This window comes from Xiphophorus maculatus, chromosome 13 (genome assembly GCF_002775205.1).
Source record: "Xiphophorus maculatus strain JP 163 A chromosome 13, X_maculatus-5.0-male, whole genome shotgun sequence".
NCBI lineage: Eukaryota > Metazoa > Chordata > Actinopteri > Cyprinodontiformes > Poeciliidae > Xiphophorus > Xiphophorus maculatus.
Window position 1 is genome coordinate 27,600,379 of NC_036455.1, and position 25,923 is coordinate 27,626,301.

The 25,923-nt window shown below is 40.1% G+C and overlaps 2 protein-coding genes across 3 annotated transcripts; one reads left to right on the forward strand and one right to left on the reverse strand.

The window, feature by feature from the left end:
• Positions 1 to 242: 242 nt before the first annotated feature.
• LOC102237883 (palmitoyltransferase ZDHHC18-like) lies at positions 243 to 15,578 on the reverse strand. Its single transcript, XM_005806190.3, has 9 exons — positions 14,555 to 15,578; positions 12,164 to 12,324; positions 10,561 to 10,710; positions 10,232 to 10,369; positions 8,951 to 9,002; positions 8,576 to 8,678; positions 7,664 to 7,773; positions 6,810 to 6,912; positions 243 to 3,005 (listed from the first exon to the last, which is right to left on the reverse strand). The coding sequence occupies exons 1-9, from the start codon at positions 14,809 to 14,811 to the stop codon at positions 2,646 to 2,648; spliced, it is 1,434 nt and encodes a 477-aa protein (XP_005806247.1). The 5' UTR covers positions 14,812 to 15,578; the 3' UTR covers positions 243 to 2,645.
• Positions 15,579 to 16,692: 1,114 nt separating this feature from the next.
• LOC102238143 (keratinocyte differentiation factor 1-like) lies at positions 16,693 to 24,327 on the forward strand. Of its 2 annotated transcripts, none has more exons than XM_023344421.1 (4): positions 16,693 to 16,893; positions 18,452 to 19,362; positions 19,454 to 19,540; positions 23,298 to 24,327. In XM_023344421.1, the coding sequence occupies exons 2-4, from the start codon at positions 18,462 to 18,464 to the stop codon at positions 23,390 to 23,392; spliced, it is 1,083 nt and encodes a 360-aa protein (XP_023200189.1). In that variant the 5' UTR covers positions 16,693 to 16,893; positions 18,452 to 18,461; the 3' UTR covers positions 23,393 to 24,327. The 2 variants fall into 2 exon arrangements, with proteins under 2 accessions (XP_023200189.1, XP_014326951.1); XM_014471465.2 differs by having other exon boundaries at positions 18,456 to 19,362.
• Positions 24,328 to 25,923: the final 1,596 nt, after the last annotated feature.

Genomic DNA, 25,923 nt, shown 5'->3' on the forward strand with positions numbered 1-25,923 from the left:
GGAACTCCAGACAGTGTTTTGTTGAGACTCATTGTACGGGTTCCTGGAACAGGAGAATAAAATGATGATCTATTTTATTTTAAAAATCAAACAGAAAGGTTCAAACATCTGGATGCCCAGAGGTTTAAATGCCTTAACAATCTACATGTTCCATGCCTGTCCCCTTACAGGATTGGCTTACTGCTGCCATCTGGTGGTAAATATTTAGTACTATGCTAACATAAAAGGCAGATTCATTGAACTGCAGTTTGCTTTCCTTGCTTTTATTGGAAGAGGAACATTGGCTTAAATAAGCCCACAGTTCATACAAAAAGGAAACATTACATTTCTACTTCTGAATGCGTTGCTTTCATTCACACTGAAGGTGCTGAGATGGAGCTTTCAACACAGACGAAGAGAGAAGTTCATGCATGTGTCTCAACAGCTTATTGTGCCAACATGACCAATGGGGTCATTGCATTTTTGTGCAGCTATTGCCATCGTACAGTGTCGCATAAAACTTGCTTTTCAAGTACAATTTTGCAACCTGAGAACCAATCTCTCCGGGAAAACGTAAAACAGATCTGTTAAAAGACACAAAATCAAATTATTTAAGAGATAAAAGTGTCAGGAACAGGTTTTGTTGTTGATAGACCAGAGTTGAAAGTGCAAGCAGGTATTTATAAAAGAGGGGATGATAACAAATTGATGGGTCTGAGCTGCTTTGGCTCTACTTAAAAGGTGCTTTCATGTTTTAAGAGATGTAAATAAAGACGTTCTTATACAATAAAATACATGTTTAGTTATGACCATGCAGTTGCATTCTCTGTCATTTGTGTAGCACTGAAGGGGTACACACCTGTGCAGCTGATAAGACACATCTAACCCAGCAAGCTTAAAGGGAAAATCCACAAAAAACTCACGTCGTGCTATATTCACAATTTTGAACAAAACAGCCAGGTAGCATCAAAATGAACTATGACTGACATTATTCTGACTCGCAGACCTCTATAAGCCAGCTGGATGTTTATCATAGGTACGAGGAGATTAATGGTGGTCAACATAAAACCTGAAAACGAAGGAAAGAAATCAGAGCAGAGGTTAGCAGATCAATTCCAAGCTGTCATCAGTTACCATTTAAGTTGGAACCCAAAGAAAATGACACTCTATGGCAGATTTGGTTCTATAGCATAAAATCAGGTTTGTCTGACTATCAATAATTACACCCCAGATGTCTAAAAATGCCTTTTGACTACACACAACTACATTTTAATTATCCCCAATTTAGGACATCTGCCTAATAAGAATAATATTTCAAGATATCTTTAATTTTGGTTTGACGAGTCAAAATACCTTTCGCAATATCTCAAATGTCACGCATCCGTAAAGTAGCTGTAAGGGATTACAGTCAAATGACTGTTTGACTGTAATTCAAACAGTCAGAATTACATTTTTAGATTTCTTAATCAATTTTGAATTAATTTAGAAAACCCCCCTGTGGTGCCATTGAGCTGTCCAAAAAGGTGCCTGCAGAAAATTGGCAGAAAATACCATAACATAGAAAGGGTTCAGTGGCATTCAGTTCAGTTCAAAAATATTTACAGGATATGCGGAAAACGCAACAACAACAAAAATTGTTAACTTGAAGACTGCTTCAGAAATTTGCAAAGAATTTTCTATATTCTCCTCCAAGTAACACAATGCACGTAAAAATGGCTTTGAACAGAAAAACGTGCTTCTGTCAACCTTTTTTTTTCATTGTAATATTGAAATGTCAAAATGCTACATAAATCTGTCATTTTGACTGTAAAAAATGCTAATTCAAGGTATCTGAATTAGAAAAGCTGTCCAATTAAAGACATCTCTGATTCATTTGGAAATATCTTAAAAGGAATTTTAACTAGTCGAAATTATAGTTCTAGATATTTAAAATGTATTTTTGTCTTATTATTATTTGCTTTCAAAATACCTGGAATTTAAATTGCACTAGCGAATTTTTATATCTAAAACTACATTTAAGATATGTTGTCATTCAAAATATCTTTAATTACAATTATGACTGGTCAGAACAAAAAGTGAGACAGCTTAAATTTATTTTTGGACTAGTAATAATTTAATTGTTCATATCTGAAATATATGTTTCAGATGTCAATCATTTAAAAAGATTACTTTTAGTTATCTTGAATTAAAGCTCCTTTACAAATTAATCGTATACACTAGTCAGGATGTAATTAGAGGTGTCTCAAAAAGGTATTTCATCTAAAAAAAAAAAAAAAAAAGATAATTAGCGATATCATGATTTAAAAATATGTCTGGTCATAAAAAGAATTTCAGATATCTGGAATCAAACAGATTTTATGTGAAAACTGTTTGCCATGACGGTGGGGGCATTTTGAAGGGAGGTTCACTTAAAAGGTTGTAAGCAGTTCATTTCTTACTGGCAGTAGATAACTCTTGTTGCATTCATCCACGTTTGTTGGTCCTAGAAGGGGCAAAGGTCAAAACAGGTTCAATCACTCCTCGAACATAGAACCACCCTTCTGCTAGATATGCAGCTGAACCTAAGAACCATTAAGACCCCAGACATGCCTCCATTTCTGCTCTTGTGACATCTTAAAGCTTAAGTGTATAATATGCTTTCTGAACCCATATATAACCGGAGTCAGTCACTGCAGTGTGGCAAACTTGGCTCCTCGGTGGCCCCTGGCGGCGGAGCGATGGTTCCCGTCATGGGAGGAAGGGGTAAGGTGGTCGTCAGAGGTGGGGCTGGGAGTATGTGAAGAGGCTTGTTTGTGCTTGTGCAAGCGACTCTTGGTGGGGAGCGGAGGAGAAGTGCTCCCATAGGTCTTGGAGTTGTGGTGGGTGCCGCCGCATCTCTGGGAGAGCTCCAGGGAGGGGTCGGAGTTCAGAGCCGAGATGCTTTCTGGGCAAGGAAGAGCTGTCTGAGGTTTCCCCTGAGGACACGAGGTGGCCAGAAGAGGAGTGAGAGCTGCCGACTCCAGCAAACCTTTAGGTCCCTGTACGCACTGTGGAGGGGGATGGAAACAAAAGTTAAGAATAAAGGCAAAAGGCAGCAAAACTTACAGGACAGACAACATAGCAATAAATTAGTTTGCGGAAAATAGAGACCTAATTTTAATACGGGCAGTTAGGTCTCTGTAGGACCGCTGTCAGAACTTGGTTCACACTGCAAGTCTGGTCCGTTTCTGGTGAGAGTTGGACTAAAGTTACTCTTTGTCACTGATTCTCTTCATAGATTTTATGGACAGAATTTCTAGGTGCTGTGGGGATCCATTTTGATGGTCTTAGGATCAAGCCTCTGCTCTTTGCTGATGATTTGGTTCTGTTGGCTTCATCAGGTTGTGATCTACAACTTTCACTGGAGCGGTTCACAGCTCAGTGTGAACTGATGAGGATCAGTGCCTCCAAATCCGAGGACATGGTCTTGAGTTGGAAAAGGGTAGAGTGCCTTCTCCAGGTCAGGGAAAACGTCCTACCTCAAGTGAAGGAGTTTAAGTATCTTGTGTTCTTGTTCATGAATGAAGGAAAAATAGTGCGGTTGATCGAAAGGTAGATTGCCACTGCCTCTGCAGTGATATGGGTGTTATACCGGCCTGTCGTGGTGAAGAAAGAGTAGAGTCAAAAGGCAAATCAACGGTTGACTGCCTGCTCTCATCTATGGTCACCAGCTTAATATCGGGTGAGAAGCTTGAACATCCTGGCGGGACACAGAGTCGAGCCACTGCTTCTCTACATCGAGAGGAGCTAGTGGAGGTGGTTTGGGCATCTGGTTAGGACACCTCTTGGACTCCATCCTTATAGAAGGTGTCCAAGAGCCCACCTGGGTCTCCTGAAGGTGGGTACCTCCCACCTGGAGGAGACCCAAAGGAAGACCCAGGACACACTGGAGAGACTATGTTTCTCGGCTGGCATGAAGGAGCTGGACCAAGTGACTGGAGAGAGGGACGTCTGGGTCTCACTGCTTAAACTGCTACATCCACAACCTGACCTCATATCATATAAGTGGGTGGGCAAGAGGGTGGGCGTGGGGGCAGGTGGACGGACGGACGGATGGAAAGCCTGACATCACTGTCTTCTTGCATTGGTATCGGTTGCGCCAGAATGTCAAAATGAGCGCACAGAAATTCAAGGTAAAGGGTTCTTATGCAGGTAAGTTAAGGATGTCCAAGAGTGTCCAGCAAGGTCCAAGACAGTCTCCTAATGAGAAGAGTGCTACATCTTGCCACCTGGGTAGAGCTTGGTGGTTGGGAGTGTATCTACATACACATAGAGGCAGAAACTTTGAGACAAAATTGAGCTTTTGTCTAGGCCAAAAAGCTACATTTTGGTTTCATTTGTCCAATGCTGTCTAACAGATAAGATTTTGTCTTGGAGCAAAAAAGCAAAACAGAAGAAACCTGTGAAGGGGCAAATACTTTTACAGTGCAACATGTAAAATGCTGAAGGTTCATGCTCCTATTCATGGATTGCTGGTGGACAAGCATGCAGGGCAGCCGGGGAAACACAGAGAGACATCAACAGGTACCGGATCAACATGCTTCCTCTCCCTCTATCTGAACATGCTTACCATGCTCAAGTCTCGTCATTTCTGCTCTAAAAGCAGCTTATTAGCCAGCGCAGGACACTGCAAAGTCCAGACACGACTCCTCCTGACGATGGAAATGGGATACAGGCACAGAGACACACCACAGACACAACAGTGAGTTGGGGCGCAGCTGAAGACACACAAACCGGGTGTGGACCGAAGGTCAGCTGCATGGTGGAAATGTTTAGTCTGAACGGTGAGGAAGGACCAACGGAACGGGGAGGGGAGCATGGAAGGAATGTGACAGATCTGGGGTCTCACTTATAAAGGTGGAGTACAAACAAAATGGGGACTAAACCTGGTACGAAGGTTGTGATGTAAAATATCGGTATCAGTATCGGTATCGACGGTAAGCTCAATACTTTAGTTTAGGACTCCCTCTTGAAATGTTTTTTTGTTTTTGTATTGTAGTTTCCCAACTCTACTTCAAATTTTTTTTGCTGTGACTTGCTCTGATGTCCGCACTTTATTTAGAAAACAACGCACATAAATGAGTTTCGTTTCTACAATAAAAAAGAAGCTTCAACTTAAAAAATGTGCTAATTTGTGACATGTAATCAAATGAAGTTTATCAAACTAACTTTATTTACATTTTCTGTATCAAGTAAATATCTCATTAAAGTATTTTGTAGACACTTATAAACTTTATTTAAATTCTATCGTAGGTTTTAAAAAGCATAATTAAAAGCAACAACACAAAAACGTCTAACGGTCAGAAGTCTGATGACATATCAAGCTTAAGTAAAAGTTATTGGTATTGATATCGATGACACTGTAGTCACTTGATATTGGATTGATACAAAAATATGCTGTATCACACACCTCTACTGCATACTCTAATAAGGCAAATGTTGAATAATTGTGCTAGATTTTATTTAAGAACATCAAAATAAGAGAGTGAGCTTTCTGGATTTGTATTTATAAAAAAGTCGAAAACCAGGTATTTTTTTCCCTTTACATGTTTTCTGTGTTGTTGGTTTATCACATAAACTCCCAATTAAATACATTATTTGTGGTTGTATTGTAGCACAAGGAAATGTGAAAATGCCTCGGGGATGTGAATACTTCTGCAAGGGACAGTACATTCACTCAAACACAACGGGAAGAAAAACTACAGAATGGCTTGAAAGGCGTTCCTCTAGTGTAAACAAAAGCCCACCTTCAAATGCCAAAAAGCAGCTGTCTGATATCAAAGTAGACTGAAACTGTGCCTAAGGTGCAGAAACTACTATAAACAAAAGTTCCTAACAAGCCTCCAGAAATCCTTTTGTATCCACCTCTGATCTGGGAGAACAAGGAAACAACAAAGGAAGCTAAAGTTTTCCCTTCTTACGATGCCTGAACATTCTGAAAATATTCCAAACAATTAAAATACACAATAGTAGGGTTTCCATTGACAATATGATTACACAATATGACATTTCGAAAATGAATTTGCTTAATGGAAACACGGCCATTGCGGAAAAAAAACCAAAAACGTTTTGGCACAACTATGAGATGAGTTTTTTTGGCTGTATGGAATTTCTTTTATTTTGCAAAACTCCAATGGAAATACTTTTTTTTTTTTTTTTGCATTACACGAGTCACATGACAAACAGCCGGATGTTGCCGCGCAAACCACGAAGAAGAAGGCGACAGGAAATCGTCGGAGGATGACATCAGCATGTTTTCCAGTGACATCGCATGAACAAACTTATTCACATGTGATTGTAATTGCGTTTCTTCATAAATGGAAACACCGCAGTTGCAGAATTGTGTTTTTTCTACATTAACGGTATCCTGACAAAGTTTTACAACCATCTGTAATGGAAACCCAGCTACAGAAGGATTTTAAACAACCATCAGGAACAATGAAGTACAGCAACTTCTGTGCATTTACTAAGTGACAAACAGTGCCTTTCTATGACGCAAGTCTGGCTGAAATACAAGTGGCTGCCATTGATAATAAGACTGTAGAGAAGCATCAAGCCCACATCCAGTTGAAATCCCGATGAATATTGACTAGTGACAGCAGTTTGAATACAGCACAGAGGGGAGGAACCTCCACAGGACACTGGAAGACAGACAGACAGACAGACAGACAGACAGACAGAGACCGCTTTGGGACAACAGCAGGCAGCAAGGCTTCACACAGGCAGGGCTGCAGGTTTGGGTTGATTCAGGAGCAGGGAAAAATCAGCGGAAGATTCCTGCAAGTCAAGGACCAGATGGATGATCCTCCTACCACGTTTCTATCACTTTTAGTGTTTGGATTGGGCAGCTCTAAGTCCGCGCCGCTCGCCCTGGCCGGCTCGTCCGCGGGCAGGAAGCCTCGTCTGTCGATCAAGCTTTAAAACCAGAAAGAAAAAAAAAACTAATTAGGGTTAAGTGCATTTTCCTTTTTAGAGTAAACCTCTTGTATCGTGGGTATTCTTAGTAAGGAATACGCTCTGGTGAAGATGTGTACGGAACAAAGAAAAACGCTCCGAACGGGAAGATTGAGAGAGGAAACCAGATGTTTACGTACGTTGTATGAAACTTTTTATCCTCCTCGTCTGACATTTTATCAGACTAAACTTTCCCCTTTTTTAGGTCAGTAAGGTTCATCAAAACTATTTTTTATTTACCAAATGCCAGAGTAGTGATGTAATATGAAAATTATTGGCTTATTAAGGCGACATTGAAGTCACTGTTGATTTGGCAAACTGTGGCTTTCAAGAGACTAAAATAATTGAACAAGCCCTCATTTTTGAAGAATTAAACACCAAATAATTAAAGATTGAGCTAATGCCACAGCACTGATCTAATAATAACCTAATCTAACCTCATCATAATATGAACGATCAACAGGATGCTGCATCAGGTGGGGATTGCTCGACCACACTGCGCTGTCTATAGAAATACATTTAATTTGCTGGCTGACAGCTCAAGCTGCAAACAGCAAACCGCTAAATGACCAAATGGAAACTATAAAACTAAGAATTAGAGAGTTTTTTTATAACCTCTCCAAAAAATACTGCTTTAGCAAATCCTGCATCCTGACGAGGATTTAATACAAATAATGTCAGTTCAACAATCTTTGAAGCTTTAGAGACTGACCTGGGTGGCATGGGCGCACAGAGAACTGAACAGCAGTTAATAAAAATGTTTTTATGACTGTATGGGTTGGTTACAGCGTCTCCACTCTTCCCCGACCAGGAGCCTTTGATCTGAAAAATACATAAAAATACATGGTTACACACTAGTCATTTATTTTAAGCCGATATTATAATGGTTTCCATTACGTAACAACTACACCCACAATTTCACATCCCACATCTGTGTCTATGAGCTTTTGGCATCTCTGCTGCCAAAACTAAATCCACCCGGTGTAGAGATCACAGGCTGTAGAAGTCCTGTTCCCTAGGATTTTATGTCTACACTTGGCAAACTGCAAAAGTCAATGACTGACTGGGGTTAAGTTCAACCCACGTATGGAGGCCTCAGTCCTCGATGCAGACGTCACAGGTTCGAGTCCCGGCCTTCAACCCCTTTTTCGTTACCCATTTTTCTGTCAATTCGCTAACAAATAAAACATTAAAACCTTCAAGGAGCAGAGGAATAAAATGAAAAATTAAAGACGAAAGAAAAAACAAGCAAACAATAACAGACAATGCTAATGAATGATGGGAGAAGAGAGGAAGGATTGGATGTAGTAGGACAGGAGAAAGGAAGGAAAGACAGGTTGGCCACAAGAGAGGGATGAAACAAAGAATGAAAGAAATTCAGGAAATAAACAGAGGAGTAAAGAAAGTATGTATGGTCACAATTTAGACCAAAGGGATATGGAAAAACAAATGGAAATGTAAAAATATTTTCCCATTTATCCAAACATGGAAAGCACTCAAATCAAATTCCTGAAACCACAGTTTTACATTTGTTATTATTTTTGTTATATTGACATTTGCACTTGTCTAACTTTCATCCCTCACATTGAGCAATAGCACATACTCTGATGTTTAGTGTACTTACGTCTTCATTGGTGGTCAGATTGGAAGCAACAAGGTATGTATGGAAGCCCGAGAGGCCCAAGATAGACCAGACTGAGAAGAAGCATATAGCCAACTCCACTGCAGTAAACGAGTGAGTCAAGGAAAACATCATAGGAGGTTCAAATGATCCACTGAGGAGTTTCCTTTTCTTTGGTACATAAATGCCATAACTGATTTACTTATTGAAGCTGGTCATGATTTAACATTGTGTCAGATTCTGAGTCATAAAAGATGAAACTACCCAAACGTAAGAATCAGAAGATTTTATACAGCCTTCTCCAGCTTTACTGACTTATCATCAGTTGAGTCAGCATGAAACAGATGGCAGGGAAAATGAAACCCCATGAAAGGATATCTGCCAGGACTCTCCTGAAGGGCAAAAATCAGGCCCTTTCCTCCATTGGCCCCTAAAACAAAAAGCACAAACTATTGTATTCACAGACCTGATAGTGGAAAATAATCCTGAGCCTGAACTTTTTCCACGCCCAGGAGGCAACGCACTTTTACACATAACACAGAATAGTATATAAAAATAACCCTTTTAACCCTCGGGTGGTTTCTGGGTTTGTGGGCTCCTGGGCCCAGATGGTTTTTGTGTATAACATAGATGTTGCCAAGAGGCAGTCTAAGCATAAGCCCTGGGAGAACATGTTGAAAAAAATCCCCTTAAATGTTACGATTCTGGTGAATTGTGTGAATGCAAACAGACAACATTCTGACAGGACATGAACAAACCTAATGTGAGCCTGAATTACAGTAGATTCTTTGGGCGGAGCCCGAGGCTTTAGGGGTCCCTGAGCTCCTGGGGCCCTGGCCATAAATCCCAGTTAAGTTCAGTAATCTGTCCCTGCTTTTAACTAGTCTCTTCACTGCCTGCCTACTGCTCTTACCATGTGTTCACAACGACTAGAGCTGTAAAACTGCCAGAAGTAATTCACTTTTAATGAACTAAAATGATGGTAAGACTTTATTTAATGGGGGCGACATGAGATGAATCAGGAACATTAATGAAACTATTAATGGTGTCAATGGGTGTTTGTATCCCAAACAATTTTAGCTTTTCAAAGATAGTCCATGTGACTGCAGGATGTCTTTTAGTTGCATTTGCAAGGTTGCCAAGGTGCTGTGTCTTCGAGAAATTGGAGCGGTACATTAAAAATTCTGACATTGTTCATTTTAGCTCCTAAGAACTGTTGTTAATGAGAAGCTTGTTGAGATGATGAGCTGAAAGTGGAGGGTTGGAAGGAGTAAGGTCTTAAAGAGACAGAGCCCCAATTCTCAAATTACAAAGTCATATTTCTTTTCACATAATGATTGATATATAGAGCATTTTTATAACAACTGAAGGTAACAGTTACTTGATTGTGGTGTTATGTATGTACCTAGAACATACTTAACACCACTCCTTCAAAACTGAAACCCTAAATCATGCACAGATATCAACATGTTCTTACAGTTCATGGCTGGGCCATTGCTAGTGCTGGATTCACATCTTCCCCATTCTAGGTAACAATGATCTACTGTTTGTTGGAAAGTGAATCGTGTCATATGGTGCCAATGTGAGACCAGAGAGTCCTCCATTCAGGTGGTGTTCGTGGGATTCCAGATGGCTGAAGAAAGAAAAAGTCGCTCTTACTCAAAGCCAGATGTGTGGTCACACATCCGAAGATGAATGCCGTCAGGAGAGACAGGGACACGATGAAGCTGTAGAAGAACCGGTAGTTGCGCTTTCCGACACAGTTCCCCACCCAAGGACAGTGATGGTCGAAACGCTCTGCGAGTTCAGGAAAATGTGATGAGATTTGACTGAAAAAGTACGAGAACAGCCCACATCAACCTTCCAGAACATGCTCTCTGTTAACGGAACATGTGGAGCCGTGCTCGCTCCAACACTGTGAACCCTCTTTCGTTATAGACAGCTGATAAAATGTCTCGTGGTGTCTAGCGAGTGTATCCACAGCTCACCCACACAGTTGTCACACAGGCTGCAGTGGGACGTGCGAGGAGGCCGGAACATCTTGCAGGTGAAGCAGTACTTGAGCTTGATCACCTGCTGGTTGATGAGGACCTCCTTGGTGCGCGGCGGAGGCCGATAGCTGGTGTTCCCCGTGTCATCTATGGAGAGAGGCATCGCTTTTTTTTTTAACATGATTCTCTTTGATGCCCCAACTCACATCAGATGCCCTTACACAGCTGATCAGACCTCTTCCTGGGGATACGTACTGATATGGATACAAAAAGTTAGAGTTCTTGCTCCTTGTCACCTCATGGTTCTTTCCCTCCTAGAACAGGGTGTCCAGACTTTCTGTCACGTGGGCCAAAATCGTCGAGGCAATAGTACAAAACTAAAATCAAGCAAATAAAGTTGTCTGATTATGTTTGTCCGTTGTTGTTCTTTCTTTTCGTTTTTTGTAAGGGATGTTATTCATCATAGATCCAAAACCTACAAAGTTTTTAGGTAAATTCATTCATCATTGACAAAATTCTTAGTGGGCTTGCAATTTTCACCAGTCGTTGCAACTTCTCTGCCAATCCGACCAATCGCCTTCATGTTTTCTGTTTTCCCTTCTTTTCTGACCAATCACAGAAAAGATTGGTCAGACCAATCTTGGCTCAGGGGATTCACCATCCCACTGGACCCCCGACTAATTTAACTTCTTGTTTCATGACGTCTCTTGAAAGCCGAAGCTGAGTGATGAAAGCATGTGTGACGCTGAAATGGTCATATTTATCCTTTTCATTTTCTGCAAAAACCATAATGATATGTTCTGCTTGATTTGTTTCTACCCCGTAAACAGTTCATGTTAACCTGAATGATCGATATGGAATTCTTCTTTTGCACTTTGACCCTTCTTCAGAACATGATTTTACCTGTATAAGATGCTATTTCTATTTCAAGAACTTGTAAATGGTATTTGCACTTTAAACATTAACCATGGTAAAATCCTGTCTTTTTTGGGAAGGTTGGATGTAACAATTTTCACTCTTTTGTAAGGCCATCTTAAGGCAAAAACAAAGTATTAAGAAAATTGCAACTTTGACCATAACTTTTGTAAAAAGGTGCCACAAACTCAGTCATTTTAAGCCGCAACAAAAACATTGCGTCCTGGAGGGACTGACTATGTAAAGAGATGAAGGAAAATGAATGAACATAGCTTAAATTTTTGAGTAAAAGTTTCCTGCTTGTGGCGTAATCTTAAAATAACTTGAACAAAAGTAGCACAGTTGAATAAGATAGCCATCTTACATCACTGCTGGCTAAACTTTGGTCCTGTGTAGGAGGCTCCGAGGCGCACAGGAACAGAACTTTGGGGGGTTTTGACAACAAACTGGAGAACTACTAACACATGTGAAGAGCATGGAGCAAAGAAACTGGAAGAGGGCTGAATAATTTAACATTGCAATTAAACAGCTGTATATGAAGTTGACTTGACATTTACGACGCCTTAGGAAGCCACTTAAAAGCCCTTGTGCCAAACGTCCTCCATATTTGACAGCATAAACTGTTAATCTAAAGGCGGCGATGTGTCAAGAGGCCGCTAAAGATCCAAGAGACGTCGTTTCTTACCAATCTGTCTCTCTATGTCCGCGGCCTCCTCTGGAGTGGCTCGAGGCAGGATGCCGGGGTCAGTGAAACTGGTCTGGAGCAGCGTGATGAGCACGAACACAAACAGGGCCCCTCCGACAGCAGGTATACATCTGGTCAGGTGTTTGACCAGGAACGGGCAGCTGTGACAATCAGACACACACAGAGAGAGAGAGAGGAGGGATTATAAAGAGACTGACCTCAACCAGAGCTGGAAACAGATCAGCACTGTGACTTACAGACGATCTGCTCTCATTTAATAACTCTGGCTTTTAGTTACCGTCTGAAGCCCTGTGAGACAGAACACACTTTCCACCATGTGGTCGCTGAGAGAATAGCAGCGTTTGTTTTGTTACTGAATTGCTTAGAGTTGGTTTACAACACTGGTGGCAGCCAGGAGAAGCATCATCATTTGAAGGGAAGAAGCAGGAAGTACGTAATCTCTGGGTGCAGTTTCACTTTGGTAGAAAAAAATGGAGGATCTCTCACATTTCAGGCATGTGTGGGTGGTTTAATAATTCAAAACGACTCAAATTTAAGAAGTGTAAATCATAAGAGATGGTTTCAGACTTCTTCTTTAAAGTTGTTGTTCTTTGGTGTATTTTCTTTTCACTAACAAATGCACACTGTCAATAAATACATAATGAATTGTAGAATTTGATTGGAGGGGTAGTCAAAATCAAAAGTCCTGGAAAAGCACATTAAAGAAAAACAGATTATTCTGCTTTCTATGTGTTTGGGTTGATGACATCACAAGAGGCATATGAGCTGATGGATGAATACAAGGTACGATCAGGCCTGTCGTGATATCAAATTTTGCTTGTTGATAAATCGTTCCAGGAGTTATTGTGAAAAACAATAATTCTGTTGTTTTAGACCATTTACACGTGTTTTGTTGATAATGGCATAAAAATGCAAATTCGCTAAACTTTTATCTTGTTAAGAGCACTTAACACTGAAACCGGAAGACATTTTAAGTATCCAAAATAAAACACAACAACCAAAAACAATGCTTAAAAATAAAATAAAAGCCACACACAACTGAAACGATAAATAAAATGGATCATGAAGTCTCTGAACAAAACGGCCCTTCAAAATCCATTGATCATCAGAATGGAAGTTATCAAGCTTATTTTAATTTTACATGAAATGAATTGGCTACTCGATTCATTGTTTATTATGGCAGGCTTATGAAAGATGAGTGACTTTTGATTATTGGTGTAACGACACCCAGGACTCCCTAGACAAGACACGATATTGAGTTCATGGCAACAAGATGTGACGAGATTTCAACATTGCTTTATAGAAAACTTCAAAGAGCTAACATAAAATAACCAGTATTTTATGTTAGCAGTATTTTAATGTACTGTAAAATAACCAGTACTTTAATTTAAGCAAATCCCTGAAGATTTTAGGTTTGATGGAGTCCAAATAAGGTTCCCAATGAGGAAAAAATCTGTCTACGAGTGTGAAACGCATGTCTATAATTCTAATGGCATTAAGTCAGACCCTTCCACTAATTTACTGCATCAAGCAGGGGCACAACTTTGTGTTTTGAGGTGTATGCAGACATTACATTATAGGTATGGGCCTCTGTTATTGATTACATCACATCATTTACACATGCACAAACAGCTGTTAAATACAGAAATATTGGCGCCCCCTGCAGCGCAGCGCCCCTATTTGCATGTAGTGCATATCCTTTTTTTCTGTTTTTGCGGCACTGGCATCAGGATACTTTTTCTTGCAGCAAAAGTCAGTCTGGAATATAATTATTTTTAATCATTCGATGTCATATTTTTTATCAGTATGGACAACGATCAATTTGACCTCATATTGCTAATATTGTCTGAATTTCACAATTTATATTAGACCTGTAAGCACGACCAAAAACAATGTTTGAAAGTCGCAATTTATGATTTACACCCATGACTCACAGGACAGATCAGAACTAATTAAATAGTGTTTGCAGTTTGGTGAAATTTGCTTCCTTTGAAGATTTTTCGTTGTATTTCCCGAGTTTTCTGGACAATCTTCTTTCTAAAACATGTTTTATTTCTGTTCAGTCTCCCTGAAACCCATGCAGTGCTTTTACTTATGAATACATCAATTTCCTGCAGCTTTATGGAAAACAAACAAAAATAATTTGATTAAAAACATGCAAAAAAAAAAAAAAGATCAAAATAACTCCTGGTGCGATGTCGCCACAGGAAAGGGCGCGTGATGCTTCGCTTTAGGAGTGAAGATGATCTTGAGTAAATGTTTGTTATTGAAACAAAATAAACTATGATAATGATGTGCGCTCTTTAGACGTCAGATTATTTTGACCAAACTTCAGTCGCTTTAAGGAACAGAGTGGAAAACACAACTCACTCAAATATGAAAAATAACCCGCTCGTGACGAGGATAAGGCCCAGCGTGAGGGGAAAGACCCCACTCTGACGGGCCATCATAATCCGTCCATCGCAGAAGAAGCGGTTCTTCCCGGGGAAAACTTCCCATTTTCTCCTGGCTGTCATCGGCTCCTTCCTCCCGTCACCGCCGACAGCCAGGTGTTGGTGAGGCGGGGGGCTCTGGCTGGGCGTCGGCAGCGCCTTCGGGTCGATCTGCTGATACTCACGGCTTTTCATGGTTTCTAACGCAGAGTGGGAGCTCTGTCCCGATTAGGGCACCGAGCGACACCATCACCGGATCCCGACCACTCTGCTGAGGTGGACGGCCGTCACGAGCGTCGTCGTTCCACGGATAGAGCAAGCTAGTGATACCTCTCTGTGGATGGGCAATAAATCAGTGTGTGACTCCGGGCTGCAAATAATGTCATTTTTAACCTCCATGCCGCTTCATTAACGACTCTTTTCCGTTTACAGGAAGACTGAATCCCAGCTAGAGCGATAATCCGCTGCACATCGTTAGCTTAGCTCTTCCACTCAGCAGCGCGGCCAGTTCATCCAGATGTGTCCTGACATCACTGAGCAACACTGAGCAACACTGAGCAACACTGAGCAACACTGGGCAACACTGAGCATCACTGAGCAACACTGGGCAACACTGAGCAACACTGGGCAACACTGAGCAACACTGGGCAACACTGAGCAACACTGAGCAACACTGAGCAACACTGGGCAACACTGAGCATCACTGAGCATCACTGAGCAACACTGGGCAACACTGAGCAACACTGAGCAACACTGAGCATCACTGAGCATCACTGGGCAACACTGAGCAACACTGAGCATCACTGAGCATCACTGGGCAACACTGAGCAACACTGAGCATCACTGAGCAACACTGAGCAACATTGAGCAACACTGAGCAACATTGAGCAACACTGAGCAACATTGAGCAACACTGAGCAACATTGAGCAACACTGAGCAACATCCGCGCTGCTGGCTGCACAGCTTCCCACACCTGCTAACCTGCAGCACTTCTTGGTCTCGACGTCCTTGTGTGTATAGATGACACTTAACATAAAAACCTAAGTTGCTCTCAATTCTTTCCAGTTAGACCTCGAAACCTTTTTTTTTATAACCTAATGGCTTAACAGTGGGAATTGCGGCTCATTTTCGAGATCCATATCATGTGACTCAGCTCTTCTAAAAGAACTGCTTCGCCAAACGACTCTTCGTGTCTTTGTTTTTCTTTTAAAAGCGAAAGCGTTTCTGTATCTGTGAGAGGGGCTAACATAAAGTATTTTGCAGCATAATTATGAGTTACCTGATAACTAAGTAGAGTCTGTCGTTGTTTAATTTAATCTCAGTTTAAAGCAATCTGTTCTGTGAAGCCCTCGAAAGAACACTAGTGAACAAAACAAAATAAATATTGAACGTAGTCTCTTCCAGAAACTGATGTGCAGATATAAAACTCACTAAAATTAGACATTTGTCGTTAGCGAGCTTATGTCGCTAAAATAACATGTGAGCTTCTGCTGTGTTACGAATAATTGTTTAAACGACATTGTAATGGTTCTAAACTAGTTTTAAAATTGTATAATTTTATACCTCATTATTCTAAGATATTTTAAAACTAGAATGTTTCTTGTTTTAAGAAGCCATTGCTGTATTTATTTATTTATCTGTTTTTTTGTTTTCAGTTTCTTTTTTCACGGCATGTCTAAGTATAGCCCAAGCATATCAACAGCATAATAAAAACTCCCCGAATGTTGTTACGGCTTTCCGGAGATGTCAGTCCATAAATGGAGTTTCAAAATAAACTTGCATCAATTTGAATGGTAGGATGCGCCACTGAAACTTATTTTTTGTCGTTAAAAAGCTTATTTCCTGCACGTTCATAGATCTATATATATATATATATATATATATATATATATATATATATATATATATATATATATATATATATATATATATATATATATATATATATATATATATATATATATATAGGCGTACATGAGCGGCTACTTGTGCATTAGAATCCACAGAGTTTGTCATTTTACCTGAGTTTTATTTTCTAAAGCCACTTCTAACCGGAAGTCCAGACTCCGGTTTCAGCTTACCTGGTTCGCTTCCTGTACCTTGACGCTCAGGTACACGGATTTCCCCCAGACTTTCCTTAAACTTTCATTTTGGAATGTTTTGGACCCAATTCCTTGTCACAGATGGATTAAAACATACATGCTGACTTGTTGGCACAGGGAAAGCCGTGATTTTGGGGGGAGTCGACTTGTGGACGCAGCGTACTCTGGCTATAGGTGAGAAGTTTGTAATGGAGGAAGAGACGCAATGACAAGTCGCCATGAACATGAAAACAATATTGATACACGCTCAAAAAAGTGACCGCGAGCGAATGTCTCCAGTACCTTAACCTATTGTTAACTGAATTAGTAATTAGGCTACATAAACAGCGAAAGGTTTTCGTTGAGTGGACGAGATTAAAGCGACGTTGCTTAGAGAGCCGTAAACAGTCGTCGTCGTCGTAGAGGACGTCAGCACTGAGAACAGACTGCTCAACTACTGGTGACCGTATACAGCGTAATTCATCCAGAATATTATAGTGTTCATATTTTAATAACCTTATTTTTATATTTAAAAATAATTGACATTATTCCAAGTTTCCATATCTAAGCTAATGCCAGTTGTACCACATAACTTTACTATTCAATCTTATTAACATCATTATTATACTAATTAATCTCACTACAAAAAGTATCATAATAATAATAATTATTATTGTTGTTGTTATTTTGGTTGTAGATGCCCGATTATTTATTTTATAATGATAACAATTAAGTCAAAGTGCATTATTGTTACTTTATTATAATTTCTTATGTTGTTAATAATGACAGTGCTATTGTTATCATTATTAATATTATATTATTATAAATCACCTTATGTAGGCTAACACCACCAATAACACATAACATGTTCACTGTTATTATTGTCACCTTTTTGAAATGATAGCTATACTAATTATTAATATTACTGACAAGAATTACTTCTAATTCTATTATTATTATTATTAATAAAATGATTATTATACCAATTAGCCACATTATAAAAATATGAATATCATTGTTGTTGCTATTCCATATTACAAGCCTGTAGAGGCTTGTAGTTGATTGTTTTTTACTAATATTATTATTAGTAGTAATAGTCGTACTGCAGTAGTCCTAGCAGTATTAACATTAGTGTAATAAAATATTGCTATTACGAATAGTAGCTTGTGTGTTGGTGCAACTACTGATATAATTTTTGAATATTACTACAATAGCAAGACTAAAATAAATAATTTGACTTTTATCACAAGTTGCCATAGATAAGCTAATGCATTGCAGTGAGACAATGATAATAATAACAATAAAGATGATAATAATACAAATGATGAATATTGTCGGGATTATTATTAATGCTATTATTATTAATAATATTAATGCAGCTCAGTTAATGTTTGTTTTGACTTTTTTTGTGCCTTACTCAGCACTGTTATTATTGTCTTGACTACGCACTTCTCAGTTGTGACCAAACTGAATGAGTTGTTTATCATTGTGGAATACTCCATGACATCACACAGATAATCGGATGTATGAATGGGTGATTGTCTCTCACCAGGTGCATCATCCATGAAACCTGTTGGGTCACATCACCTGCCTGCCTGTAATAGTGGATTCGTTTGTTTGGTTTTTTTAAAAGCCAGATGCCCTCATGCGGTTTAACGGGATTTGATATTCTGCCTGACAGAGGGGTAATATTGTATAACCATTTTTAATGTAACCCCTCTGTTGTGCTTCTTTTCTCGTTGGATTCTTGCAGCTAGTTAGTCATGTCTGCTGGCACCAGTGACAGTCTGAGGCGCAGCGAGAGGCTGGAGAGCACCAGGCAAGTGTCTTTTACCGAGGAGCGGTGTGTGGACCCGGTGGAGGATAGGCAGCCAACCCCACAGCCAAAGCCAGTCCACAAAGGCCGCCTTAAAGATGCTAATGGGAACGAGTCTGAGACCATCGACTTCGGTCCCAGTGTAGCCGAACCTTCATCTGCAGCATCGAGCTGCAATCCCTGCTCTTCTCCAAAGAGCTGTAAAACCTTCGTGTGCACCGTAATCACCTTCGGACTGTATAAGGTGTGCCAGCGCTGCATCCACGCTCCGCGTTTGGCGCCGAACGAGAGCTCCCCAGATGAGCCAGAAAAGATCAGCCTCCGAGGCGTTAACCCAGACAACAACAAAGAAGAGGCTGACACCGAATGGTCAGACTTTCGCATTAACGGAGTCAAAGTAGTCGGTCCGAAAGATGATTTAGATTACGACATCAAATCTTCACCATATGCGCCACTGCCTGCTCAAACCCCATCAGAGTTTGCCTCCCTGCATGACTCTGTGTCATTCCATGACTGGGAGGACGGCGACGAGAACGTGGACTCCCTGATCACCAAGAAGCTACTGGAGCTGTACTCTGAGTATCAAATCGAAGAGCTGGCCAGGTGCACCTCAGACTCTGTGTTTCTGAGGAAGAGCAAAGCCATCACCCAACTCATCAACTCCCTGGCAGAGGAGCACAAAATGGACGAGCAGGAAGCGGAGTGCCGGTTGGTGCGGGGCATCATCCGCATCAGCACTCGGAAGAGCCCGAAGAAGCGGCCGCCCATTCCCAGGATGGAGAGGACGATGTCGGACAGTGGGCACGAGACCATGATTGGGAGTGGCTCCTTTCCCTCAAGCAACAACAGTAAGTTGGGCAGCTTTCTCTCCTTCATCCTCGCCGATGTAATACCTACTGGTGTCAGAGAAAAGTGTTTGGTTGTTTTCTTTTCCTCAAGACGACTACAAGTCAAATCCCAACATCCAAATATCCGACTTGACTTCCACTGACAAGTTTGCCAGAAACATGTGGAGGAAGAATGGAGGTAAGGGTTATGTTTTATTCATTTTAATACCTAAATATCTGCAATATTTGCATTTATTAGAGGGAAAAAGAGAAAGGTGTGACTGTAATTTAATAATTCTCAGCATGATGTGTAAGTAAGCGCATTTTACCAGACCCTGTTGGGAAAACTCTTCAATAAGGAAGATGTTGCTTACAGAAACACTTAAAGTTAGCAATTTAAGTATCAATGAGATGTTATTTAAAACGAAAAGCTTTATGTAATAGGGGAGGTACTTAACACCCAAGAGCTGCAAAGGATAAGTGGACACGGCTCTGGAAGGTCACAGCTGCCTCAAACAGACACTAGGCACCAACTCAACAGTCACAACTCTCAAAAAGCTACAGTAGATCTTCAGTGAAGCGCAGGAACAGCAGCCCGCTCCCCCCAAACGACAGAGGGGCTATCCATCAGTGGCTTGGTCACTGAGTAGGCCAAGCCTGGAACCGGGTCCCTGTGGTGGCCCATTTCCTCCACAGATCCACCCACAGCAAAACCACACAGCAGTACACAAGCGAGACTCACCTCTAGACCCACCAACATGGCAGACAGGCACCAGCCCCCCGCTGTAGGCGAAACTCAGAACGAACAAGTTAGTAAGAATACATTAACACCCTAATGTGTTAGTGGTGAGCTAGCCCTGGGAGGGTCGGATGGGTGGGATGCCCACTAGAGCCCAGCTTAGCCCCCCGTGACTGCGAGGTCCATCATTCCACACCCCAAGATGTGACCAATGTGTGGTGTTGCCTGTGTTGCGGAGGAGGGGGTGGTGTTGAGGCACTGATGCCTGATTCCCGACTGACAGTCCCACCTGGGCCCATATCACCACAGCAACTACTTTGACTAGGGACCCATTAAAGCAGGGGAGCCAAACTCATTTTGGTTTTGTGCCAAATCAAGATCATGAATGCTCTTAAAGGGCCGGTTGTGCCAGAATGTGTTGATAAAACCTGTTTGCAAACTGTTAAAATATCAATTCTTAAAATTAAAAAAATATATTATTGAACATCTTTTCAGTCCCTCCAGGAATTTGTGATACTTTTTGTGATGTTTTGTTTTGTAATAAAAATGAAAGTATTTGTATTTGGAAATATTTGTGATATTTGCACTAATTACTGACTGTAAATGAGACCTTTTATATAGATCGTGGGCTGTAATCTGACATCAGCTAAGGATGAGGCAGCTGTTTAGTACAAGCTTTTGACAATTTTTGAGAAAAATCTGCAATAAACTCCCAGTTATGTATTAGTGCAAAAAAGTGACATTTTGCGTGAATTTACACAATAATTCTCAAGAAACTGGAGGGACTGATTGATATAATTTGGCAGTAAACATATAAAAACTGCATTGAGTTGATTGATAACAAATAAATTGATAGCACGGTAACTCAGGATCCAAAGAATTTTAACTTGCGTCTGTTTTGTTTTATCTCAGGTCTTGTCTTACTGATTTTAGTGAATGATGTTTGTTAATTTGTTTAACATTGTGGTCCAACTAATATGATTTTAGATGTTCTTTAAAGATCACTGACTCAAACAGCATACCAAATATTTTTGCACATTCAGAGTATTTTACACTCTTCGGCGTTTCACATAAATGTATAACTTATTGTCATACTTATGACTGATCATGAATCTATTTCGATTAAGACAATAAACAGGGTTAACTTTCATGACCTCTTCTGTGTTCACTAAATGTAAGAGTGTAATGCAGCTGCACATATCTTTAATATCAACACAACAACAACAAAACCAGCCTGAACAGTTTGCATTCGCAGGCTCACATAAGAAGCATTAAATAATTTGTGACTTTACAGACTGCTGTGTCAGCAGAAAAGGTGTTAGCCTTTAAAATTTTGCTGGAATAAAACACCTGAGTCATGCCTGGCAGGCTCCTGCTGTTTACTACACAGCTGCACTGTAAACATACACTGCGTAACAGAAAGTGAACAAAGGGCAAACTGCTGCAGGGCTCACCTCGGGTGCTGGTAATTCAGTGATCAGCATTATGCTAATAAAATAAGATCAAATATGTGTTTTATTGATCAGGAGTTCTCTCAAAAACCTTATTAAAAATGTCAGTAGAAAGAGACACAGATTGTCTTCTTCTGAGAAGAAAACATGAAAATGTTTATGTGGAAGGAGTCTGTGTAGGACAGGGGTCTGAAACTCAATTTACCCGGGGGCCGCTGGAGGTAGAGTCTGGGTGAGGCTGGGCCACATTCACACACACTGTCTCCTCAGCCAAACCTTTCTGATTGCCTATTACCATATTTGGCCGTAGTCAGGCGCTGTAACAGCCGTAATTGTGTAGTGTCTCTTTAAGATACTCTAATATTGCTAATGATGTCAGAAGTATGCGCCAAGGCTTCTCTGTAGAGAGCGTGGGAGAAACGTGCTAGACGGACATGTTAGCTCCCTAACTTTTTAGTAATGTTACGGGTTGTTTGGACGCTGCTCAATTTTCATGTCTGATAATATAGCAGCCGTTCAACCGGCTTTGTAAGGTTGGTGAAGAGCGTATTTATTAAAGGACAACACTGGGGAATTCCCAGTACCAGTGTGGTTGGGAGTTTTTGACCGTCCTGACGAATCTGCCGCCTCCTCTCCTTCCTTAAACACAACCCAAGCATTACAGCGCCTAACCTTAATTACGTTACACTGATCAGCAACTTCCGGGTCTAGACTGGATGCTGAAGCACGTGAAGCGGAAGCGGCCGCGGAAATTGCGCATGTACCGCATGCAAATAATGACAACTAGAAAATGCAAATAGGCCCGGCCGATGTCCCGCCCCCGAGAGCAATATACTCCACCGTGATTGGTAAGTTCGTTCAGCTCCGCACACAACACTGAAAAGTGCCAATTATATCAAACTCGCGGGCCGCACTAACATTAAACTTTCATATTAAGGCGGGGGCCACAAACTATCGTCCCGAGGGCCGCAGTTGGCCCGCGGGCCGCGAGTTTGAGACCCCTGGTGTAGGATATTCATGGTGCATTCACAGTTTAGCAACGTTTTTACTTTTGTGTGGGTTATCATTCAGAGCTAAATGACCCAGAGCACCAAACCAGCAATAATTACAGGAAAACATATATGCTGAAATATGTATAATATTGAACAATACAAACTACATGCTATTACATAAGTAAAACCAATTTCCGTATTGTTTTTATAGTTGCTACATAAATAATGGTAAATCTCTTCCTGTTCATGGCTGCTGCCCCTGTGGGGAAATATAAGATATCAAACTTGTCCATTTTTTTTACCGTATATTTACTGTTCATCAGCTGATGTTACTTTCAAATAGTTAAAATAATATGACATACTGAAATGCCTCTCTGCATTTCAAATTCCAAATAATTTCTTTAGCTTGTTACTCCAATAAAGTTAAAATCAGTAGCCATAATAACACTGGTATGATGGAAGCTAATTACAAATTATGCTAATGATATTTGGTATGTGACATGCTTAGAAATGATAAAGCATCTGGTGTTGACATGTTGGTATGGAGGGCCCAAAAAAAAGAAAAGAAAAAGAAAAAAATCTGCTTTGGGCCTCAGAAAGGCTTGGGCCGGCCCTGGCTGAAAACCTTAATGTTCTGAGAGGCAGATTAAGAACATCTCAACTCCCCAGGATCAATACTCAAATTCTAATTCTGCAAGTCAGAATGAAACAGATTGACATTCACTTAAGGTTGACAGCATTTATTTATTTATTTTTGTGGTTCTGGTCTACTAGATCCCACTTCAAGTTCTCCATCAACCTACTCACCCTCTCACTCAGAGATGGAGTCTTCAGGTGTGCCACTGCTACACGCTTCGGTGAGGACATGAAGCAGCGGGACGGATCAACCCGGTTGCCTCTCTCAGGTCACGCACTGGGTGTTGGAAGGACGACTTTACTTGCACTGGAGTGTCCGTCTGAGCCGAGCTCCTTTGACAGGAAGGAGAAAAATGTGAAGGCTGGAATTATGTGAAGGCTACAGTGAACTCAGGGTTCTGCATGCAGATATTTATGAATGTAAATATTGTATCTGTGCATTTGAAGGATCACCTAATTGGGACTTCGTCTGTAAAACAGTTGTTAATTTTTTTATGACAATTAACCATCCGCTTGTTTGTGAAGAGCTTGAGGCTCTACAGTTTGATTTTGTCCTTTACCCGTGCCCTTGTTACGCAGTTCACAGTTTTTTCTTTGCTTTTTGTTTGTTTGTTTTGTTAGTACACATTTCACCATATCTTTACCTTCATAGAGTCGATTTTAATTCATTTTAATTATTGCTTTCTTTGTTTATGAATGACATTCTTAGTTTTCTTGATTTAATTTGTGTTAGAGGCATTTTAGTGGTCATAATGTCAATAGTCTAAGAGATGAAGAATTTGTTGAAGATCTTTTCAAATATTTAAAAGTGATATCAGTATAAGTAAGAATCAAAATTACATCACTTTCATATTAATAAAACATTTTTAATCATGGCCAACCATTAATTTATTCTCATTTTTTATGGTATCCTGTACAAAAACATTTAAATCGTCTTGTCAATTACTAACAGTGCAATAGAAATACTTTATTAGACACACACCTCTTTAGTGTGTTAATCACAAGTCAGCACCTCATTCTGTGGTTAAGGTTGTTTTCAACAGTTGACAGAAAAATATCCTACCCTGTCTGCCGTTTTTCAGAGTAATATGCTAAGCCAGGGGTGGGCACTCCTGGTCCTCGAGGGCCGGTGTCCTGCAACTCTTAGATGTCTCCCTGGTCCAACATCCAACAGCTGAATCACCTCCTAAGTGCAGTCAAGTTCACTAGACTCCTGCTAATGACCTCATTATTTGACTCAGGTGTGTTGAAGTAGAGATACATCTAAAAGTTGCAGGAGACCGGCCCTCCAGGCCTGGAGTTGCCCACCCCTGTAGCTAACTAAGCTAACATGCTGGAACTCCATTTCTTTTTCTGGAACTTGAATGTCTGTCTTTTGTAAGTAATATATAATGATTAAAACACACATAAAACTATACTTAATGTTCAGAGAGATTGGAGTATGCAATATATTAAAATATGAAGCTCATATTTAACAGGTAGCTCTTGCTTGTTAAGGGGAATCTCTAAAATTCTCACTTTCTGCCTTTTGCAAAGCTTCTGTCCCTTAAACAGCAAATGTTTTCTGATTTTTCTCTGTTGAGGAGGTGAATAATAATAATAATAATAATAATAATAATAATAATAATAAATCAAACTTCTTGTCAATATCAATATTAAAAGTGTAGAAGTTTAACAGCCCAGTCTATCTTCTTAGACTTTTTTCAGTTCTGTGTGTGAAATTAGTGGTTATTCTTGGTTTTCTTGTATTTTAAATGTTTGATGTTTTTCTTGCATTAGTCATGTTGTCATAAGTAAATGTAAAACTGGCTCTGATTTTTCCTTTAAAAGCACAAAATGGAACTGAGTTGATTAACTTTTACTTGATTGCATCATATTTGAGAGTGTATTGAATTATATCTTTGTTTTCAATCTCTTCTTGAAAACGAAGATATTGAAAATGAGTCTTTTCAATGTCATCTCATTGGAGATAAAGAAGTATATAAATAAAAGGATTGTAAAACTAATTGGTATTTGAAGTGAGCATTCTTTTGTTGCCACTTAACATATGACCACAAGAGGGAGACATGCAACAGTTTATAGGAAAAGTTCCACAGAAAAGCTTCTGGATGAATGAAATCTAAAAATGTTAGAAATTCATCACATTACACTCATGTGGCCTTAAAGTGCATGTGACATATCTTTTTATGAGTAAAAAATATATATGTGTGAATTCAATAACATATTTTAAAATGTAAGTTTGTAAGCACAGATTTTTATTTTTTTTCTTTATAATTGGTCTCAAAATGTAATAGAAAGGTCCTCTCAAACTAGTTTTCTGCAACTTTGTCCTGCTTTTTTATGACATGTAAAGTGAACTCCAGCAGTGACCACTGTTACAGTGGCTAAGAACAGACAGTAGCGAAAAAAGTCTGATGTTTCTTTAGATGTTAGTAATTATCAGACAGAGATGCAAAAGTTTTGGGTGCAGCTGAATCCTCGTGTTCAAGCCCCAAGCAGTGCTGACAGTGCCACAGCAGTCAAACTGCCACCTCAGATGCAAGGGACATTTATTTCAATACATTTCAATCATTTACTGAAATGTGCATTTTTATCACAGGTGCACTTACAGCTAGCAATAGCCATATGAAGCAATGTGCCTTTCCAAGCCATTACTTTGACCAATGGTTCAGTATTGGATGCTGTCATTGCTCACTTAGTGACATCTGCTGTTGGACTGAAACTGAAGCTGTTGGACGGTACCTTTTTGAAACTGGGAGCTACT

Excerpts from the sequence above, each read along its gene's own strand:
- LOC102237883 (XM_005806190.3), bottom strand. The coding sequence starts at position 14,811 with ATGAAAAGCCGTGAGTATCAGCAGATCGACCCGAAGGCGCTGCCGACG. Across the intron at positions 10,711-12,163 it reads GGACATAGAGAGACAGATTG|ATGACACGGGGAACACCAGC; the intron begins GTAAGAAACGAC and ends CTCTCTCCATAG. Across the intron at positions 6,913-7,663 it reads TGTGCGCCCATGCCACCCAG|CTTGATCGACAGACGAGGCT; the intron begins GTCAGTCTCTAA and ends CTGGTTTTAAAG.
- LOC102238143 (XM_023344421.1), top strand. The coding sequence starts at position 18,462 with ATGTCTGCTGGCACCAGTGACAGTCTGAGGCGCAGCGAGAGGCTGGAG. Across the intron at positions 19,363-19,453 it reads CTTTCCCTCAAGCAACAACA|ACGACTACAAGTCAAATCCC; the intron begins GTAAGTTGGGCA and ends CTTTTCCTCAAG. Across the intron at positions 19,541-23,297 it reads CATGTGGAGGAAGAATGGAG|ATCCCACTTCAAGTTCTCCA; the intron begins GTAAGGGTTATG and ends CTGGTCTACTAG.